The 18,783-nt window shown below is 37.6% G+C and overlaps 1 protein-coding gene across 6 annotated transcripts in view; it reads right to left on the bottom strand.

Annotated features, from left to right (window-relative positions):
- Window positions 1-18,783, bottom strand: part of ZNF385D (zinc finger protein 385D) — a 679,366-nt gene that overhangs the window by 129,831 nt on the left and 530,752 nt on the right. The window contains exon 1 of one of the 6 annotated variants that reach the window (XM_047876494.1): window positions 7,933-7,974. The exons of the other annotated variants lie outside the window; for them this stretch is intronic. Coding sequence (XP_047732450.1) covers window positions 7,933-7,935 — 3 coding nt within the window. The 5' untranslated portion in view covers window positions 7,936-7,974. Of the gene's footprint in view, window positions 1-7,932; window positions 7,975-18,783 lie in introns of those variants that run through there. 6 annotated transcript variants of the gene reach the window in all.

Raw genomic sequence — 18,783 nt, 5'->3', positions numbered from 1 at the left:
AAAAAAGTCATTGTTTAGAATACACAGTAAAATATATACTGAGGAAACAATATTATGGCTATGTTTGCTTCAAAATAATTGAGAATATTTGGGGGCTAAGTGAGTGGAGATATAGACGAAGTAAGATTGGTTCCGAGTTGTTAACTACCGAAGCTAGGTATTGGCTATGTGAGTTTTTATTATACTGTTCTATTTTTGTGCATGCTTGAAATCCACCATAAGATAGACTTAACAATAATCACACACACACAATCTATAAATGGTTTGTGGACACACAACATGTGTATCTAAGAGCATACCCATGTATACTAGAGTGGAAGGAAGGATGCATACCAAACTCACAACAGTTGTTGTCTTTGGGGATCTTAGAATATGACTGGGACAGTGGCTCCAGAGGACGAGAGCTACATCCGTAACATTTCATTCCTTCTAAAGTGTGGAACTAGAAGCAAAAGTGACAAAATATTAACAGCTATAAATTGTGGGTGAATATGGGTTTCGCTACAGTATTTATCATGCTTTTTACTTACTTTAAAAGATCTACAAGTAAATGTTCACATGCGAATCCCTCAGTAGATCATACGTGAGTGAAAATAAGTTGAGGGATGATGCCTTCATTCTCCTTTCTTTGAAATTTGGGCTGGTAGGGAATTTAACAGGAATACCAATCACCCAAGACTAAGACACAGCTCGGAGTGAGGTATATGGGGGTGCTGAATGGAGATACGCATGAAGTTCCATTGTTTCTCTGCTTTTGCCAAACAGCAAAGGACACGCAAGAGTTCATTCAACAAATAAATTCATTCAACTGGAGGTAGCCTTATTCCCATGAATCTCATTAATCAGGCCATGCCCAATCTTCTGATTTAAATAAAGTAGAAAATATAACACATATAAGTCACATAGGTTCATTAAAGGTATAGCCATTTTTCAAAGTACCAACCTTCAATTCTTTTGTATATTCCACTTTTTTTGTCTCGAAAACTATTTTCCCCATGCTTTCTAGCTCATCTTCCCCTAACACTTACTTTTCAGGACTCAAATTTTCAGGATACCTAGCTGGCTTCTCTCAAATGGGCTAAGTCCTCCCACTCATCCAGCAAAACACTCCATCATACCATCGATGATATCTCTTAACTTGTTTGTCTCTCCCAACAGAGAGTCAAGCCAAGGCAGGGGTGGGTCTCCTTGTTCTTTTTCTCAGGAAATTAGTGGAGTGGCTCCCACTTATCATGGGCTCAATGCATGTCTTTTGAGGTGCTAAGTAAACTGAATAATATTGAAACCCAATAAAAAGAACATAATACCAATCTTGGAATGGTATTAACAATAGCAGTGAGAAAACATGGATTTAGGAAACTTTAGGCATTGAAGGTAAAGTAAGCTTACTGGAAGCAAAGTCACAGGAGAAATGATTCCGTGATACAATATGGGATATAGGATATTGACTTGGGGAGTAGAATCTAGAATTACAAGCTAGCATGTAGAATTTGCATGTGTTTCCATCTAAGCAACAGGGCAATTGTTGATAGGTTCTTTCATCTACCCGTTATGTGCCAACATGAGGCCACCTTTTCACCAGGCATCTTCCTCAGCAAAGGCTAACAACCATACTGGTGCCCTGATCAGTTAAGGAGAAGATGATTTTGCTCAGAAAAACCAGTACTTGACTTTGATTGAGCAAAGGCATTTGGATGCTCTCCAAGTACTCAAGACATGTCCAAATGTGAGAGATTTCATTGTCAGTAGACCTCTGCCATGGCTCCTTTTCCTAATGTTCTATGAATAGGCTAATAAAGTGAAATCTAAAAAGCTCAAAGTAAATGATGGATTAGCTTGAGGGGATTTTAAGACATTACCTTTCTCAGAATCCTTTGTGATCATGCACACTGCATTTAACCAATGTATTATGGCCCAGTCATGGAATACACACAGATACACGCATTTTAGGATTTTCAAGTGCAAATATGAAATTGTTACCAATACAATTTCTCAGGCATGGAAGTTCAATCCTGGTTACAACTTTAGAAATTATCTCTTTGTGGTATTTTCAGTGGGTGGGATCTATGTTTCACACATGTTTATATGCCCTGTGGCTCTCACTCCTTTCTGTGGAACTCAAAATATATTTAAAATTTATTGAAACTTCTCAGTTTATAAATGAGAAAAGCTATACCCTAGAGTGGGGGAGGAAGTTGGAGAAAAAAAGGAAGGAAAGGTGATTTTATTTCACTGATGGGCTCCCTTTTTCTGCAATGTTAGACTTTTTGCTAGTCAAAGAGTACTAAGTTTGTCTGAAAAGAATGAAAGTTGCCTGATCACACTAATAATGCCCTGTAGAGAAGGTTGCAGGGCTTAATTTAGATGTTTTAAAAACTTTGTTATCAGCATTACAGGGACTTAATTTAACTCTAAGGTTTTGATGAGAATCCTGCTTCTGGTGGACTTAAATAGCAAAATCTCTTCCAAAGACAGCAAATGCTTAAGGTGCTGGTCTGTACAGGAAGTCAGGTTTCTCAAGAGACTTTACGGTTGGTCTCTGAATAAGATTTAAAGTAATTAAACCAAACAACTCCAGAGTTGGGATTCCATTTACATGCAATGCCCCAGAGAGCATGATATTATTGACTGAGCAAGAAAATAAATTCTAGAAATCTATTCTATTACCTGCTATACTAGAAGTCCACAAACACATCTGGTTCCCAGGCAGGTCACTAAACTATGGGTCAGCTATAGAAATCTGCTGTGCTGTGAGATGAACGGAAAGGTACGGACAAATATACTGTTGCACATAAATCAAACGTGGCTAAATTGAAAGAATTTTCTCTTACTTATTCTGGAAGTATGTCCTTCCTACTTTTCTCTTGAACTCCTTTCTTTTACAGAATCATGATGCTATCAGATGAATTTATTTATTTATTTATTTATTTATTTATTTATTTATTTAGGTAGGTAGGTAGGTAGGTAGGTAGGTAGATAGTTCTGGCTTGAAAAATTAAAATGTGAAAGTCCTATGCTAATTGGCTTTTTTTAATTTAAACTTTTTTAAACGTCTATTTGTTTTTGAGAGAGAGACAGACCGCAAGCAGAGGAGGGGCAGAGAGAGAGGGAGACACAGAATCCGAAGCAGGCTCCATCTAGGCTTTGAGCTGTCAGCACACAGCCCTATGCAGGGCTTGAACCCGCAAACTGTGAGATCATGCATGACCTGAACCGAAGTCAGATGCTTAACTGACTGAGCCACCCCGGTGCCCCCAGTTGGCCTTTCAACATTTTCTTTTTTAATATTTTAACCATGTGTTCATTTCCTGGGGCTGCCATAACAAAATACGGCAAATCTGTTGGCATTATCTCACACTTCTGAGAGCTAGACGTTCAAAATTGAGGTCTTGGCAAAGCGGTGCTTCCTCTGAGATCTGTAAGGAGACTCTTTCCTGCCTATTCCTAGCTTTTGGTGTTTTCCCATCAATGTTTGGCAATCTTTCACTTACAGATGCCAAGGATTACTATAGACCTCTGCTTTCACACTGCATTCTTCCTATGCGTGTCTGTCTCTGTGTCCAAATTTCCCCTTTACAAGGACACCGGTTATATTGGATTTTGGACCACTCTACTGAACTCATTGTAACCTGACAACCTCTGCACAAATAAGGTCATGTTTTGGGGTCCTGTGGGGCTCAGGCTTCAACATATCTTTCTGAGGGACAATTCAACCCATAATAAATGGAAGGGATAGTGTGAAAATCTAGAAATCACTGTAAAATTTTACTCAGGCACTAATTCTAGGATTTCTTGGTTAAAGGAAAAGTAAAACTTAAAATCAGTTTCTTTTCTTTTTTCTAGAGGTTTTGTTATTATTATTTTTTAATGTTTATTTATTTTTGAGCGGGGGAAGGGACAGAGAGAGAGGAGGACAGAGGATCCGAAGTGGGCTCTGTGCTGACAGCAGGGAGCCTGATGTGGGGCTTGAACTCATGAATCATGAGATCAAGACCTGAGCTACAGTTGGGACACTTAAATGCCTGAGCCACTGAGACACCCTTTAAATTCAGTTTCTCTGTCTTGTTAACATGATCAGTATAAGCCTCAAAGAATGTTGCAATCCCCAAGGATCTGGAAGAAGAAAGAAGTTCCAAGTATTGAAATACACAGAGAGAGGAGAATGGAATTGAAAGAAGGAGTGTAGATCTTTACTAGCAAGCCTGCAAATAATTGAGATGAGGTGTTTCTGAAATGTCACAAAATGAAAGTTATGAAGTCTCTAGAAAGTTTAAATAGTGGCACATTAGTATGATCTACGTGATTATCCTGATTTTAATTGTTTGGTTAAATTACAAATGACATATATATATGGGCCGATATCTGGCACTGTATTTTTTTCTTGTTCTTTGTTTGTTTCTTTGTTGACATCACCATTTCATGCTTTTGAGAAAGGATAACGATGTCTGGGGTCTTTTTACACAAATTCCATCTCCATAGGTAATGTATACGATCTGTTCTAGCATGAAGATGCCAAGATAACACACATATTAAAATGAACCATGTCAGAATATTCCTGCTTGTTTTTATGTTTTGTTAAGAACATAAATATACATATATGTCTGCGTATATGGATGTTTATGTTTGTGTATGTGTATACACATGTGTGCCATGCATAATATTAAGGTATCAATTTACATACCAGTATTTATCCACCAATTCCCTACATAGTCTCTCGCTGCTTGGAACTTGGCATGACTCCACTTATTTTGTCCTGTGTTTGCCTAGACTTGATCATTTCTTGAAATATTCTACACCTCCTTGCACTAAAGTATTCATTCATTAACTTACACATGCTTCCTACCCCTGCCCCCATATGTTTCCTATACACCTGTTTCCCTTAGCCAGTGATACGGAATTCAAGCCACAAAGGAGCATTTTGTATTTGTCAAACGCTGCTTTCCATGAACTAGCACAGGCCCGTATCTCGGATTCCTTTCCATTCCTCCCTGCCTCTGATACTTTATTCCCCTAATATAGCTCTACCGGCAATTTCTTGCCTAATCTAACTGTGGTTTTTGTCTCCTTGTATTTTGTAAGGCTTTTTCCTTTCTTCAACCTTTATGACTTATTTCTTACATGTATAATTCCTGTCTATCACTCCAAATGTCATCTTTTCCAAGAGGAACCCATCTGCTCTCTTAGTATGCAGGGCTAAAGACTCCTCCTCCCAAGTTTAACAACACCCTACACACTCCAGCATCATGTCACACGTTGTCCGCCACTCAAACGTTCTGCCTATAGTTCTCCCTTCCCCAAACTGCAAAAGATGTAATGTTACTCGTCTTCAAAAAACAGGTGTCTAAGCACAGAAAAGGCTCAAGAAAGATTTATTGTTGAAGAAAGGAATTAGATATGTAAAAGTAGCTTATTCTAGCCAACTGTCAATCACTTTATTTTTTATCTATCTATTTATTTATTTTTTTGTCAATCACTTTTTTAAAAAGCAGCCCAAGATATCACTCTTGATTGAAGGCACACTGTTCAATTGTATAGAAAAATGCACTGTCATCTGAGGCTAATTGTGTTTGAGACTTTGATGTAAATACTCAAAATAAACTGCATGTTGAGAAAGAAAATAATAATATGCCTCTGAAAATGCCTGCCGTATATTGAAGGCACCCATTCTTAGCCCTGGCTATACACACTGAGCATAAGCTGAGGAGCCTGTAAAAGGTACACAGCCAGAGCCCCAACACAAGGCAAATTCTGTCAGTGTTTAAAAGGACCTGCGTGGTGGGTGGCTAAGAAGTACAGTTAAAAGCTTGATAACAGAATCAACTTCCTGTGATGAAAATGTTTTCCCCATGTGTTTCCGAAAACCAATGTCTTCATTTCCATCAACAAATAATTTTTAGCAAAATAATCCTATAAAGGATGTGGTTTTGCCCTCATGTTTTTTTTAACTTTTTTTTTCAACGTTTCTTATTTATTTTTGGGACGGAGAGAGACAGAGCATGAACGGGGGAGGGGCAGAGAGAGAGGGAGACACAGAATGGGAAACAGGCTCCAGGCTCTGAGCCATCAGCCCAGAGCCTGACGCGGGGCTCGAACTCACGGACCGTGAGATCGTGACCTGGCTGAAGTCGGACGCTTAACCGACTGCGCCACCCAGGCGCCCCGGTTTTGCCCTCATTTTACAGAAATGGAAACTGAAGAAGAGCCAGGAGAATGATCTACCAGGGTAAACTTCATATTCCCAAGGAGCTCCAAGACTGAAATCCAGGTTTATTGAAGTCTAGTGTTCTTCCTACAAATTGCACCGACTCTGACATGTGGAATAACGTAAGAAACTTCTGGACTCAATTTAAAAACTGGAACTGAATTTGGGGTTGTTGGAAATTGGGAAAAGACAGGAAGAAATACACCTTCAAGAAAAAAGAACTGAGAATAAAAAATCACACCAGAACAAAGGCTATCATAAAGTATTTCTAACAATCGAGTTACTTTTATTATATTGTAGGCTACCTTTTTTATTTTTATTTTTTTAATTTTGAGAGAGACTGAGCGTGAGTGGAGGAGGGGCAGACAGAGGGAGACACAGAATCCAAAACAGACTCCAGACTCAGGTGTCAGCACAGAGCCGGACATGGGGCTTGAACCCATGAAACGCAAGATCATGACCTGAGCCGAACTCAGACACTTAACCAACTAAGTCACCCATGGCAATTTTTAATCCCCCAAAGTGTTTCTAAAGCACTGATTCACTTCTCTTTCTCTCTTTCTCTACTTTGCCTGTTTTTCATTTCCTGACCTTTTTAAGGATTTAACTTAAAATAACTAATGTAAAGCTGAACTAGTTAAAAGCTTGAATCAGATTCTATGAATTCCAAATGGTTAGCAAGCTGTTCTCAATTGTTAAGATCAAGGAAGGATGAAGACAGGGCTATCTGGTATTCCCAGAAATCCTAAAGATTAAACCAACCTGAACCCAAAGTAAAGGTGATCCAATACCTAAGGGTCTCTCTTAACCATGAAGGTATATTAGATTTTGTTTGCATTTTAAACAATTTTGGTGTCTACCATATAGAAACGTGTATATAAACCTTTGAAAAACAGTGCTGTTGGACTACTGGTGGCCTCTTGCATAAACCACAGCAAAAACTGTACAAACTATAAACTGTAAGAACATAAATTAGGGGTTTGCAAATAAATCTCAGATGTATTCCTGGGAGCAAGTGTTGTTGAGAACGATGGATTTAAGAAGTTATTTTGTTAGTTGGCACACTACATCGTGCATTTTGTATTTCCCATGCACTTCCGGCCTTCTTCATAGGGACTCTCTGAATGTATATAATTCTTTTCTATTTTTATTTATTTTCATCAAATAATGCATACATGGTAACAAATCGAATAGTGCACCAGACTTTCAGATAAAAAGAAAAACTCTTCCACTCTAACCCTCCCACCCCAGAGGGAAATGTGTGAAATGTTTATTATTATTATTATTACATTAATATGATCACTTTATGCCTGTTGACATCATAGCTCTAAATAACACACTAACATATTTCTATCTCTAGACACTAATAAAGAGAATTTAACATATAGACACCACTGTACTTTTTTTCTTTTCATATTCCTTTCGATAGCCTTTCAAAGTTTTCTTACTTTGAATATTCTATTATTTTACAACTACACATAATATTTAGTCCACATTTACCTTTGATTCCATTAACTTGAGTCAGGATCTCAAATTTCCTGCTTGAGTTATTAGTTTTCTTTCATCTTTTTGCCTTCAATTGTCAATTTCCAAATTCTCTCAACTATATTTACCCTTCAAAATGTTCAAAATTTTCTAACTGAAATAGTCTGGCCTCTAATTATAGGCCCATTCTTCCAGGCTTTGTTCAAGGGGAACTTTAAAATTTAAAAGCTAATAAACAACATTACCATTGTGTTGGCCTTATCAGTATTTTTGTCTGCTGATTACATAATGTCATAGGATTCAATTTCTTTTTCTATGATTCCAATGCTTTGAATCTTGGCCTGTTCAAAAGAGACTATTTTAGTTTAGAGAAAAGTAGCTTCCACTTTATTATCCATCAAATGATCGAAATTCTGTCCTATTTTCGACTACTACATATACAAACCACACTTTCTTATTGTTCGTTTTATGTCTTTTTCTATAAATGTATTTTACTTTAATTTAGAATGAATTTTCTTCTTTTTGATCAAAACCCATGTTTTTGGCCATATCATCTCATGTTCTCTGTTTTGTTCACACATCATTATACCTACAGGCCCTAATTCCAGACCTTCTCCAAGGTCCTGGCTTCCTACTTTTCTCCACTTTATTTTCCTGTGCACATCCATCCACCATCTATCTGGCTTCCAGAAATGTTTAAAACTTTATCTTTTGGAGACCCAAAACATGTTCTGGGTCTTTGTTCTTCTGCAGCTCTATCTTTTTTTTGTATTTCTTCAGATTTATTTCAAGGAAATCTTAGGAGAAAAGGAATGGTATTTGTATGAGCCTTGTCCTGTTTTAGAATAAAACTAGAAGTCATTCCTAAATATGTTTTAAATAGGGGTGCCTGGATGGCTCAGACGGTTAAGCGTCTGACTTCGGCTCAGGTCATGATCTCGTGATTCGTGAGTTCAAGCCCTGCATCAGGCACTGTGCTGACAGCTCAGAGCCTGGAGCCTGTTTCAGATTCTGTGTCTCCATCTCTCTCTCTGCCCCTCCCCCATTCACACTCTTTCTCAAAAATAAATAAACATTTAACAATTTAAAAATATGTATGTGGGGCGCCTGGGTGGCGCAGTCGGTTAAGCGTCCGACTTCAGCCAGGTCACGATCTCGCGGTCCGTGAGTTCGAGCCCCGCGTCAGGCTCTGGGCTGATGGCTCAGAGCCTGGAGCCTGTTTCCGATTCTGTGTCTCCCTCTCTCTCTGCCCCTCCCCCGTTCATGCTCTGTCTCTCTCTGTCCCAAAAATGAATAAACATTGAAAAAAAAAAAAATTTAAAAAAAAAATAAAAATATGTATGTTTTAAATAACAAATCTGGAGAGAGGTAACCTTGGCTCCTAAAAATGTGTACCAGTCCAATATATCTGATATCAATAAATTATAGTTTGCAGGTAAAGGCTTATTGTTGCTCTATTTGATTATAAAAAACTACTCCATTTATATAATTACCCTTCTAAACAAATTTTAATATCAAGAACATGATTTAAGATCATGTCACTTCCTTTGAGGTCTTCTGGGAACTCTTAGTGAAAGCTGCTTCCCACTACTTCTTAGAATAAGTAATTCCTTCAATCGTGAAAATCATACATGACAGCTAAAAACTGCATTTTTCTCCTTCCTCTGTTACTGAATACACCTTGTATTTTAAGTGAACTTTGTAAACCAATTCTCCAGATCTTTCTTCATAACAAGTTACATTTTGTCAAAAAAAAAATTATCTTGGCTAAGGAAAAACAAACATAAAAAAAGCAATCACAATGAAGAAAGTGCACAGTACCAAAGACTTCTGCTAATTACCTGGCAAAATAATCTGGCTGCCTAAGCACATCTGGGATGGCAACGTTAAGTCTTAAGGAAAACACATCACAGATCAACTGTCAGGTGGCTAAGCTGAATTTTGAACAATTCCAAAACATCAAACAGGAAAATCCCATGCACTGTATGACAGAGCTTGGCAAGAGTTTTTGGAGTCATTTGTACTTTATCATATAAATCTACACATGAATAAAGTAAGGACAACAAAGGGTTCAAAGCTATGGTGAAGGTGATAGCTGTACATTGGAAAATGAAGAGATGGAATTGGTTTAAACAACAAAAAAAAGGTGTCCTGGAATATAAATCTTGTGGTGCATAGACTTGGGTTGACATTTAGAAATGGTCGCCTACTAATTTTTTGACTTTGGAAAAGAGTACTGGGAGGATTAAGTGGAATAATAACATGGGAAGCACTTGAAAGAGAGCCAGGCATGTCATGGATCCATAGTGGTTTTGTGGTTTTCAGACATTATCCTCCTCCAGATATTGAGGGCCAAACAAGTGGAAGAAATAGTAACTTCTATGCTGCTTTTTTCAGTGCTTAAGATCACGCCTGAAATACAGAATCATGAAACAATATGCTGCATTGATTATTGACTGAAAGGTTAGTTAATACTACAACAAACTGAAAGCAATGAATTAAAGACCCACTGGGAAAGATGATCAGTTTGATCAGGTTTTGGGAAGAAACTGAACACACAGACCAAATATCTAGGCTTGCAAAAAGGGTGGCAGTTCACCAGTGTTGGTGAAGTCGCGGTAGTTCACTTGCTTGTGAAGTAGACAAGATGTTTTCTAGATCTCTGCGGACTTCTACGCAAGAAAGGTTTCGTAATTTAACTGTTGGGGCAGGTACAATAATGTAAAATAAATGGTTTTGATCTCTAGAAAAAAAACTTAGAATAGTAAAAGTGAGAAAAACATAAATGCATTTTCATTCTAATTAGCAAGTGTTGAAATAAAGATATGAGCAAAGTGCCATGGAACAGAAGAAAGGAGATAGTTACTCAGTTTGGGGGTATCCTAGAAGACGTCAGATGAATGGTCATATTTGGGCTGAATGAGCAAGTATTATTTAGATGGAAAAGGGGAAATGGCAATTATGAAAGAAACCACCCACGTAAAGGCATAGAAGAATGTGATATTGTCAATAACCATTTAAAAATTAGGAATAGGGGCATCAGGGAAGCTCAGGTGGTTAAGCATCCAACTCTTAATTTCGGCTCAGGTCATGATCTCATAGTTCGTGAGTTCGAGTCCTACATCAGGCCATGCACTGGCAGCATGGAGCCTGCTTGGGATTCTTTCTCTCTCTCTTGCTCTCTCACTGCCTTTCCCCTGCTCCCTCTTTCTCTCTGTCTCTTTCTCAAAATAAATAAAGAAACATTAAAAAAACAAAAAGAAGTAAAATTTAGGTATAACTGGAGCACAGTGTGAGTGGAATTGATGAAAGTACATAACGAGTCCTATGCTGATGAATTTTGGCTTTTGTCCTTTGAGCAATGCTAAGCTCTAAGAAAACATTCAGCTCAAAAGTATACGTAATGATATTTGTATTTTTAGAAAAATAATTTAGACAAGAACCTGAAGGGAGAAAATCAATCTGGCGTCAGGAAGACAAATCAGGAGACCGTTGCAGTAGTTCAGCAGAAAACACAGGTCAGGTCATAAATCAGCCAGTAGCAACTGGGAGATTGAAGGAGAGTTTGGATAGATTTTTAAGAGATGCGCTTTAAGTAAGCATTATCTATTTGAAGTCAGTCCCGAGAATGACGGAGTCTTCTCATTTGAGTAAGAGAATGGATAGTGACAACATTAACCATCATATGAATAAAGGAAGAATGGCAAATCTCAGAAAGGTGTGTGCGTAGGTGTGTGTGCGGGTACAAAAATTAATGAGTTCATTATGGGGAACATATTACATTTTATGTGCTAACAGCAGGTTTTATACAAGATATGTCATAGATACGTAGGAAATTAGAAATAAGTCTCAGGAGTTTTAGTGCATTTAGTGTTGAAGTTACAGTTTAGTAATTCTTGGTGTAACTGCGGAATGAGAGGGGATAATATGGAATAGATTTTTGAGTAAGATTAGGAGAGATGGGACAACAAAGAGATTTCTGGGGGAGCGCTGGAGGAGAAACAGAGAATGGAACAACAGTGTCTAAGGGGCAGGGGATCTGGAAGGAAGGAATTACCATATAGCCCTATTTCTGTGCAACTTTTGAAGATTTCACCAACAGTAGATTCTATTACCTCCTTGGATGTCCAATCTTAATGTCCAAAAACTTATAGAGCCTGCATTCTACATGGCAGGGACTGGGACGGAGCGCTGTGATACAAACCCAAGATTAAGTCTCTGGTCTCAATAAATGTATCATCCAGACGTGTGGGGGAAAGCTAGACGTATGTGGAGAAAATGGCAGTATAAGACAATGTTATGGTAATTGCTGTAAAACAGGGTCATAGTTAGAAACACAGGGGAGACACTAATGAATTTTGCTGGGCATGGGTCACAAAAGGCTCCAGAGTGGGAAAAGTTGTAAGTTAAGAACAAAGTGTTTCTTTCTTTAAGCTTTCTCAGTAGTTTTAATTAGGTTTTTCTTTTTAGATACTCATCTCTTAGCTAAATGGAAATCTTCTGATGAATTATAATTACTAGCTTCTTTCAAAATTTTACCTTCATTCAAAAATCCATGCTATTTTATGATTTAATTTTTAGAATATACAGTGTCAATGCTTAGTTAAAGATAAAGACATCATAATTTAATTGAAGAATAAATGGACAGCTTAACGATGTCTGCAAGAATAATAAGAATTTATCAAACGTGTATAACCTTATAAAGATAATTTTAAAAATATATTGAAAGACATTAAAGAAGAACTTAATAAATGAGAGATACATCATATTTATGGATAGAAAAATAATTAAAATGTCTCTGTTCTTTCCAAATCAAACTATGGAGTCAATGCAATGTGAATCAAAAAGCTGTGGGGTTTTTTGTGGGACTTGATAGGATAATTCTAAAATTGACATAGGGAAGAAATTATGAAGAATAAACAAAACACCCTTAAAGAATAAGAACATGGAGAGGCCATGTCCTATCAGACAAAAAACCTTATTACAAAGCTATAGATTAAGACAATGGTACTCAGCCAGAGAAAAAGAAACAGAAAAATGAACAGGCCTGAAGTCCATGGAGAGATAACATTTTAAAATGTAATATGCTGATTTATCCATTCATTTAATATGTAGAGTACTGATTATGTGCCAGGCATTTTTCTAGGTGCTGTAAACAAAACAGATAGTAAAGAAAACAATGGTAAACAAAGCAGTCAAAAAGCTTTCTCTTCCTTGTCCTTATGTTATGGTGGGTAGATACACAATAAAATAAATAAGACTAGTAAATATCAATTCAAATAGTCAGAGGAGTGATGGAGAAAAATAAAGCAGAAAAGAGGGATTGAATGTGTTTGGGGGATTGTGGAATGTTAAATGTAAATGGATGTGGTCTTACTCTCTAAGGTTTCAAGTGACTTTAGAGAGAAAGCCCAAAGGAGACGAAGAAGGGAGCCCTTCAAGACAGAGGGCAAAGTGAGTGCAAAGGCCCTGAAGTGGATGGTACCCAAACCAGGTATGTCATTGTTGTGTGCTGGAGAAAGAAATGACTAATCAATGAATGAGTTGGGACATTTGTTTATTCTCAGGGAAAAAAAATAAAATTGGATTCATATCTCATGCAGTACATAAAAACTAATTCCCAGTTAGGTTATAGACTTAAGAATGAAATGGCAAATCTTTACCTTTTAGAAGACAAGGGAGAATATTTCAATGGCCTTAAGGTAGAATTTTTTTAACTTGAGACACAAAGTTTAAGGGGCACTTGGGTGGCTCAGTTGGTTAAGCGTCCAACTCTTGGTTTTGGATCAGGTCATGATCACACAGTTCGTGGGATTGAGCCCCACACTGGGCTTTGCACTGACAGTGCGGAGCCTTCTCTCTCTCCTTCTGCCCCTCCCCAGCTCTCTCTCTCTCTCTAAATAAACATTAAAAAGAAAAAAAAAGGTTAAAACAACTTTGAAACTAATAACATTTGTCCATTAAAAGTCTCCTGTAAAGACAGCAAAGTAACAAGTCACAAATCTCATGAAGAATTAACATCTTTGATATATATAAAAAACTTGAAGAATTCAATAAAAAAATCATAACTTAATAGAACATGGACATTTCCCAGAAAGGAAAATTAAACAGTCAGTAAACATATGAAGAACTGACCAACTCTACTAGTAGTGAGGGAAAAAGTTTTGAATCACAAAATCACTTTAGGATTCTATTATTCACTCAACAAACGGACATAAATTTTTAAAAATGTACAATAGCACCAATCTTTGGTACAGATGTGGAACAAAAAGAACTCTTTCACATTCACACGGAAGTAAAAGCTTTTGGTTATGATCCTAGTAATATAAGACCTAGCAATCCCATTCCTAAGCAATAGATTCTAGAGATACTATGCAGCAAGAATGTTTATAGTAACAGTGCTTATAATAGCAAGAACAAGGATCCAGATATCCATCGGTAGTAGACTAGACCTATATCCTATGGTCTAGCCATATAATAGATAGACCATGCAACATAATAAGAGATGAAGGACAGCTAAATGTGTCCACATGGATGAATCTCAGACACATGGTACTGAGGAGAAAAACAAATGACAGAGGAGATATATCCATATATATCTTTATGCAGATATATGAATACACTGAGAGAAACAAAGAGTGTTCTGTGATGCAAAAAACAAACAGAACTGAGTAATTATTCAAGAGTATATAAAACCATAGAGAAGAATATGGGAATGATGAATACAAATTTTTGGATAGTGGTTATCTCTGCTGGAGGTTATGATCAGGGAATCAAGGGAAGCAAGAGGATATGATCAGCGGGAGAAAGAACAAATTATCTTAAAGTGAACTATAATGTTCACTTTTTCAAGCTGGATGGGAGGTACATGGTGTTTACACCACAGTGTGCTTCATAATTTACATACATGGCATATATACTTGTAGACACAAATATTCCACTAAAAGAAGCCGAAAGAGAGATTACGAAGAGAGTTTGTGAAACATTATGAAATGACTGCAGTGAGCCTTCAAAAATGCACCAGGAAGAAATGAATGACATTGTTTTATTAACTGAATGTTTATCCTGAGAATCCCTAAAAATGGCTACCAGGAATTTAAGGTCATTAAAATTAACTAAGTGGAAACAGTGGTTATTTCTCCGATTTCTGCTTTTTTTTTTTTTTCATTTGGTGGTGGGAGAGGATCAGGGAATAGAAGGATTATCACAGTGATGTTGCACTGGAGACCCCCCTTCCTGACAAAAACCCTCTATAATGGCTATCTATATCTCTACCTAATCAAGAAGAAACAAAACAAAACAAAACCAAAAATGTTCAAATGAATTTGAACTCCATTATATTTTTTAGAAAGTAAATTAAAAATGTATTTATTATTATTTTTTAAAGTTTATTTTTATTTATTTTGAGAGAGACAGAGACAGCACGAGTGGGAGAGGGGCAGAGAGAGAGGAGACAGAGACCCCAAGCAGGCTCTGGGCTGCCAGCGTGGAGCCTGACATGGGGGTTGAACTCACGAAACTGTGAGATCATGACCTGAGCTGAAACCACGAGTCAGACGCTTAACCAACTGAGCCACCCAAGCACCCCTCAAATTTTAAATACATATACAGAATCGTAAAATCACATGTTAGATATGGCAACTCAGAAAAATAAGTATAAAAAATGTTTCTTAAGTTTATGTTCTTTTTAAATTAAATTATAATAAGCTAGAAGTCCACATTATACATTTGTTTTTCCCTTAAGCATCTCCTTCCCTCTTCAATAAACAAAATTAACACGATGTTCTCTTTTAACTAACTAAAAGGAAATGTGTCTATTCTTATGGTACTTAAATACCTCTTGGGGAGAAGGTGAAAACACTGAATAGGTATGGAAGTGAAACAAAGTGACAGAAATTTAATATATTTCCAAAATCACTGTTCACCTTTAATGAGCTGATTACATGATTAAATATTATGATAATCAATGTTCAGTTTTGGAAGCCAACAATATTAAGTCCAACAGGAACATAAATTAACTCACTAGGTACTTGTAACTATTTACTATGTTGTCCTCACGGAGAGACAACACACAGATGGAATTACTTTAGTATGTATTAGCCTAGTCTTAGGGTCGCACCCTGATCCCTGATTTTCCACTTCCCTGCCTGGGAAATCACAAAAGCATCATTTACTCTACCCACAAGCCTTTTTCTCACTGTATCCTGTTTTTAACTTCCTTCAGAAAACTAGTTCTTTCTAGCTATGATTCTGATTCCAATATCAAACCTAGAAATCTTTCACATCAATGATTTCCATGCCTCTGGTATTCCACTATACTTCCATTGCATTTTTTCTTAAAAATTCCCATCACAGATCAACCAAACATCCGAGTTTTTTTTTTTAATTTTTTTTTCAACGTTTATTTATTTTTGGGACAGAGAGAGACAGAGCATGAATGGGGGAGGGGCAGAGAGAGAGGGAGACACAGAATCGGAAACAGGCTCCAGGCTCTGAGCCATCAGCCCAGAGCCTGACGCGGGGCTCGAACTCCCGGACCGCGAGATCGTGACCTGGCTGAAGTCGGACGCTTAACCGACTGCGCCACCCAGGTGCCCCTAAACATCCGAGTTTTTAGCTCTTTCGGTTACGACTGTTTATTTTCACCAGCTGCCGAGTCTGATCCCCTTTCAAGCAGCAACTCCTAACTCTTACTAGTGGTGAGACGTTAGACAAGTTAATTCACCTCTTTAAGTCTGAATATTTATAATTAAGGTAATAACATGTGACATATGTTGGGGGAGATCGAGTGAGATTATATTTGCAAAGGACTTTAGCATTTAATCTGGCACATAAATTCTCATAATTATCACTTCTGATTATTAGTAGTTATCTTGACTTATCTGAGACAAATGAAACTCTCATGTAGCTTTTCTGCTTTGTTTCCACACTGTTACTACTTCTCTATAAATTCTATTACAAGATGCTGTTTCTCTGCCTACCCCTTAAGTGACACCATTCTCCAGTATCCCATTTGCATTCTAGCTGATGACTTATTTATCTATTATGATTTACAAGGACACTACTTTAAAAATTATAAACAAACATTAGGAGAAAGAAGTTAATGATTGCCACAGATGGCAATATATTAATGTGTCTTGTATTTCTCTCTTCTCTCTGTATCCTCTCTGTTAGGATTTATACTTTCTTATAAAGCCTTCCATCTTTTATAATCTTGTCTTCATGGCAAAACACAATTAATTATTGAATTAAGTCTAATTTTCTGTTCTTTGAGAAAAAGCAAAAACTTAAAAAAAAAATACATCTGCAGTAAAGCTTTGGTTGGCTCAAATTCTTGTTCTCAGATCAGATCTTTTCAGATGGGAAAGGAATGGCAACTTCTATTTTAAGATTTCGAATCCCAGCAACAGGTACCTTTCAAGAATAAAACCTATTCCATTTTCTTCTAAGTAGAAAGCAGTTAGAATCTGTCAATCAAAGTACAAAACTTCCACAAGGGAAAAGCATTCTAGAACATAAAGCCATTCATTGATCTAAATCAAATGAAAAGGTAGATCTCTTAGGCAGGCGCTTTTCTTAATGTGCTCTGTTCCCTATACTGGCTAAGGGACAACAAAGGCTAAAATACAGCCTGCACAGCAAGCTGCTGATGGGGAAATGCACATCTTTGCATGGTCTCAGAGTGTCCTCGCACAAAGCCCACCACCAGGACATTCAACACCCTCGGTCAGAGTGCCTTTCTCCCGCTGCAGTGAAGCATGTTTCCAGTTACTTCCAGCTACTCCTGCTCAGATCTCTCAACCCAATTCTACTTTGCATTTTGTAGTGGGGACTCTGGATATATCTCTTTAAAGAAGGACTGAGGGACCAGTGGCTCGGGTGTGGTGACCAAGGGTCTGGCTTGTCTTCATCCTTCCCTACCTGTCCTGGCTCCAATGCCCACGATATTAGCAATATTTCTGGTTTCCCCTTTCCTTGTCTCACTTCCCAGACAAACCTCCTGTCTTGCTCTCTTCACCCTCACACTAGACCCAGCTCTGGGCCAAAGCATCCAAAAACAACTTCCGAAATGTAAATGAGGCTTAAGCCATCTTGTGTGGACAAAGTTCTATTTTTCTTTCTCCACGAGTTTAACTGAAAAGAAGGTTAGGGAAGGGGCACCTAAGTAAAGCAGAGCTATTTGCCATTTCTGTCTCTTGGCATTTAGTAGCATACCTTTCTTTCTACACACAGTCCCCACGCCACTCCAAAAATAGGTGCATGTGCACACCATGTACACACAATGCATTTTAAAAACATGAAAGGAAGGGCGCCTGGGTGGCTTGGTTGGTTAAGCGTCCGACTTCGGCTCAGGTCACGATCTCGCAGTCCGTGAGTTCGAGCCCCGCGTCGGGCTCTGTGCTGACAGCTCAGAGCCTGGAGCCTGTTTCGGATTCTGTGTCTCCCTCTCTCTCTGACCCTCCCCCGTTCATGCTCTGTCTCTCTCTGTCTCAAAAATAAATAAACGTTAAAAAAATAAATAAAAATAAAAACATGAAAGGAGCTTATGTTTGCTTCTAGATCCCTAGTTATATATTATAAACTTTGTTGAAAATTACATTGGGTAACAGGAATATGTGATCTGATACTACTGACAATGAAAACAGAGAGGCCAAAAGATAAGCTAATCCCAGAAAACTGTAGAAAAAAAGGAAAAGAGAAGTTTTTTTATAATTACTTCTTTTGAGAGAGAGAGAGGAGAGAGAAAAAAGGGGAGGGGAAGAGAGAGAGAGAGAGAGAGAGAGAGAGAGAATCCCAAGCAGCCTCCGTGCATGACGCACAGCGCCCCACACGGGGTTCCATCTTGCAACAGCGAGACCACAACCTGAGCTGATATCAAGAGTCAGAGATTCAACCAACTGAGCCACACAGGCACCCAAAAACATTATTTTTATTTTATAATTTTTATTTTACAGAGAGAGAGAGAGAGTTTGTGAACACTCCATTAATATCTGTTAAGTGAAAGAAAGCACTACATGAATGACCAATATCAAAGAACAGAAAATAGAAAAATTAGTAATTTATCACACACACACACACATACAGCTTATTAATTG

The sequence above is a fragment of the Prionailurus viverrinus genome, chromosome C2 (assembly GCF_022837055.1).
Source record: "Prionailurus viverrinus isolate Anna chromosome C2, UM_Priviv_1.0, whole genome shotgun sequence".
Lineage (NCBI taxonomy): Eukaryota > Metazoa > Chordata > Mammalia > Carnivora > Felidae > Prionailurus > Prionailurus viverrinus.
The sequence above is the reverse complement of the archived record's forward strand: the minus strand, read 5'-3'. Positions and strand labels throughout refer to the sequence as shown.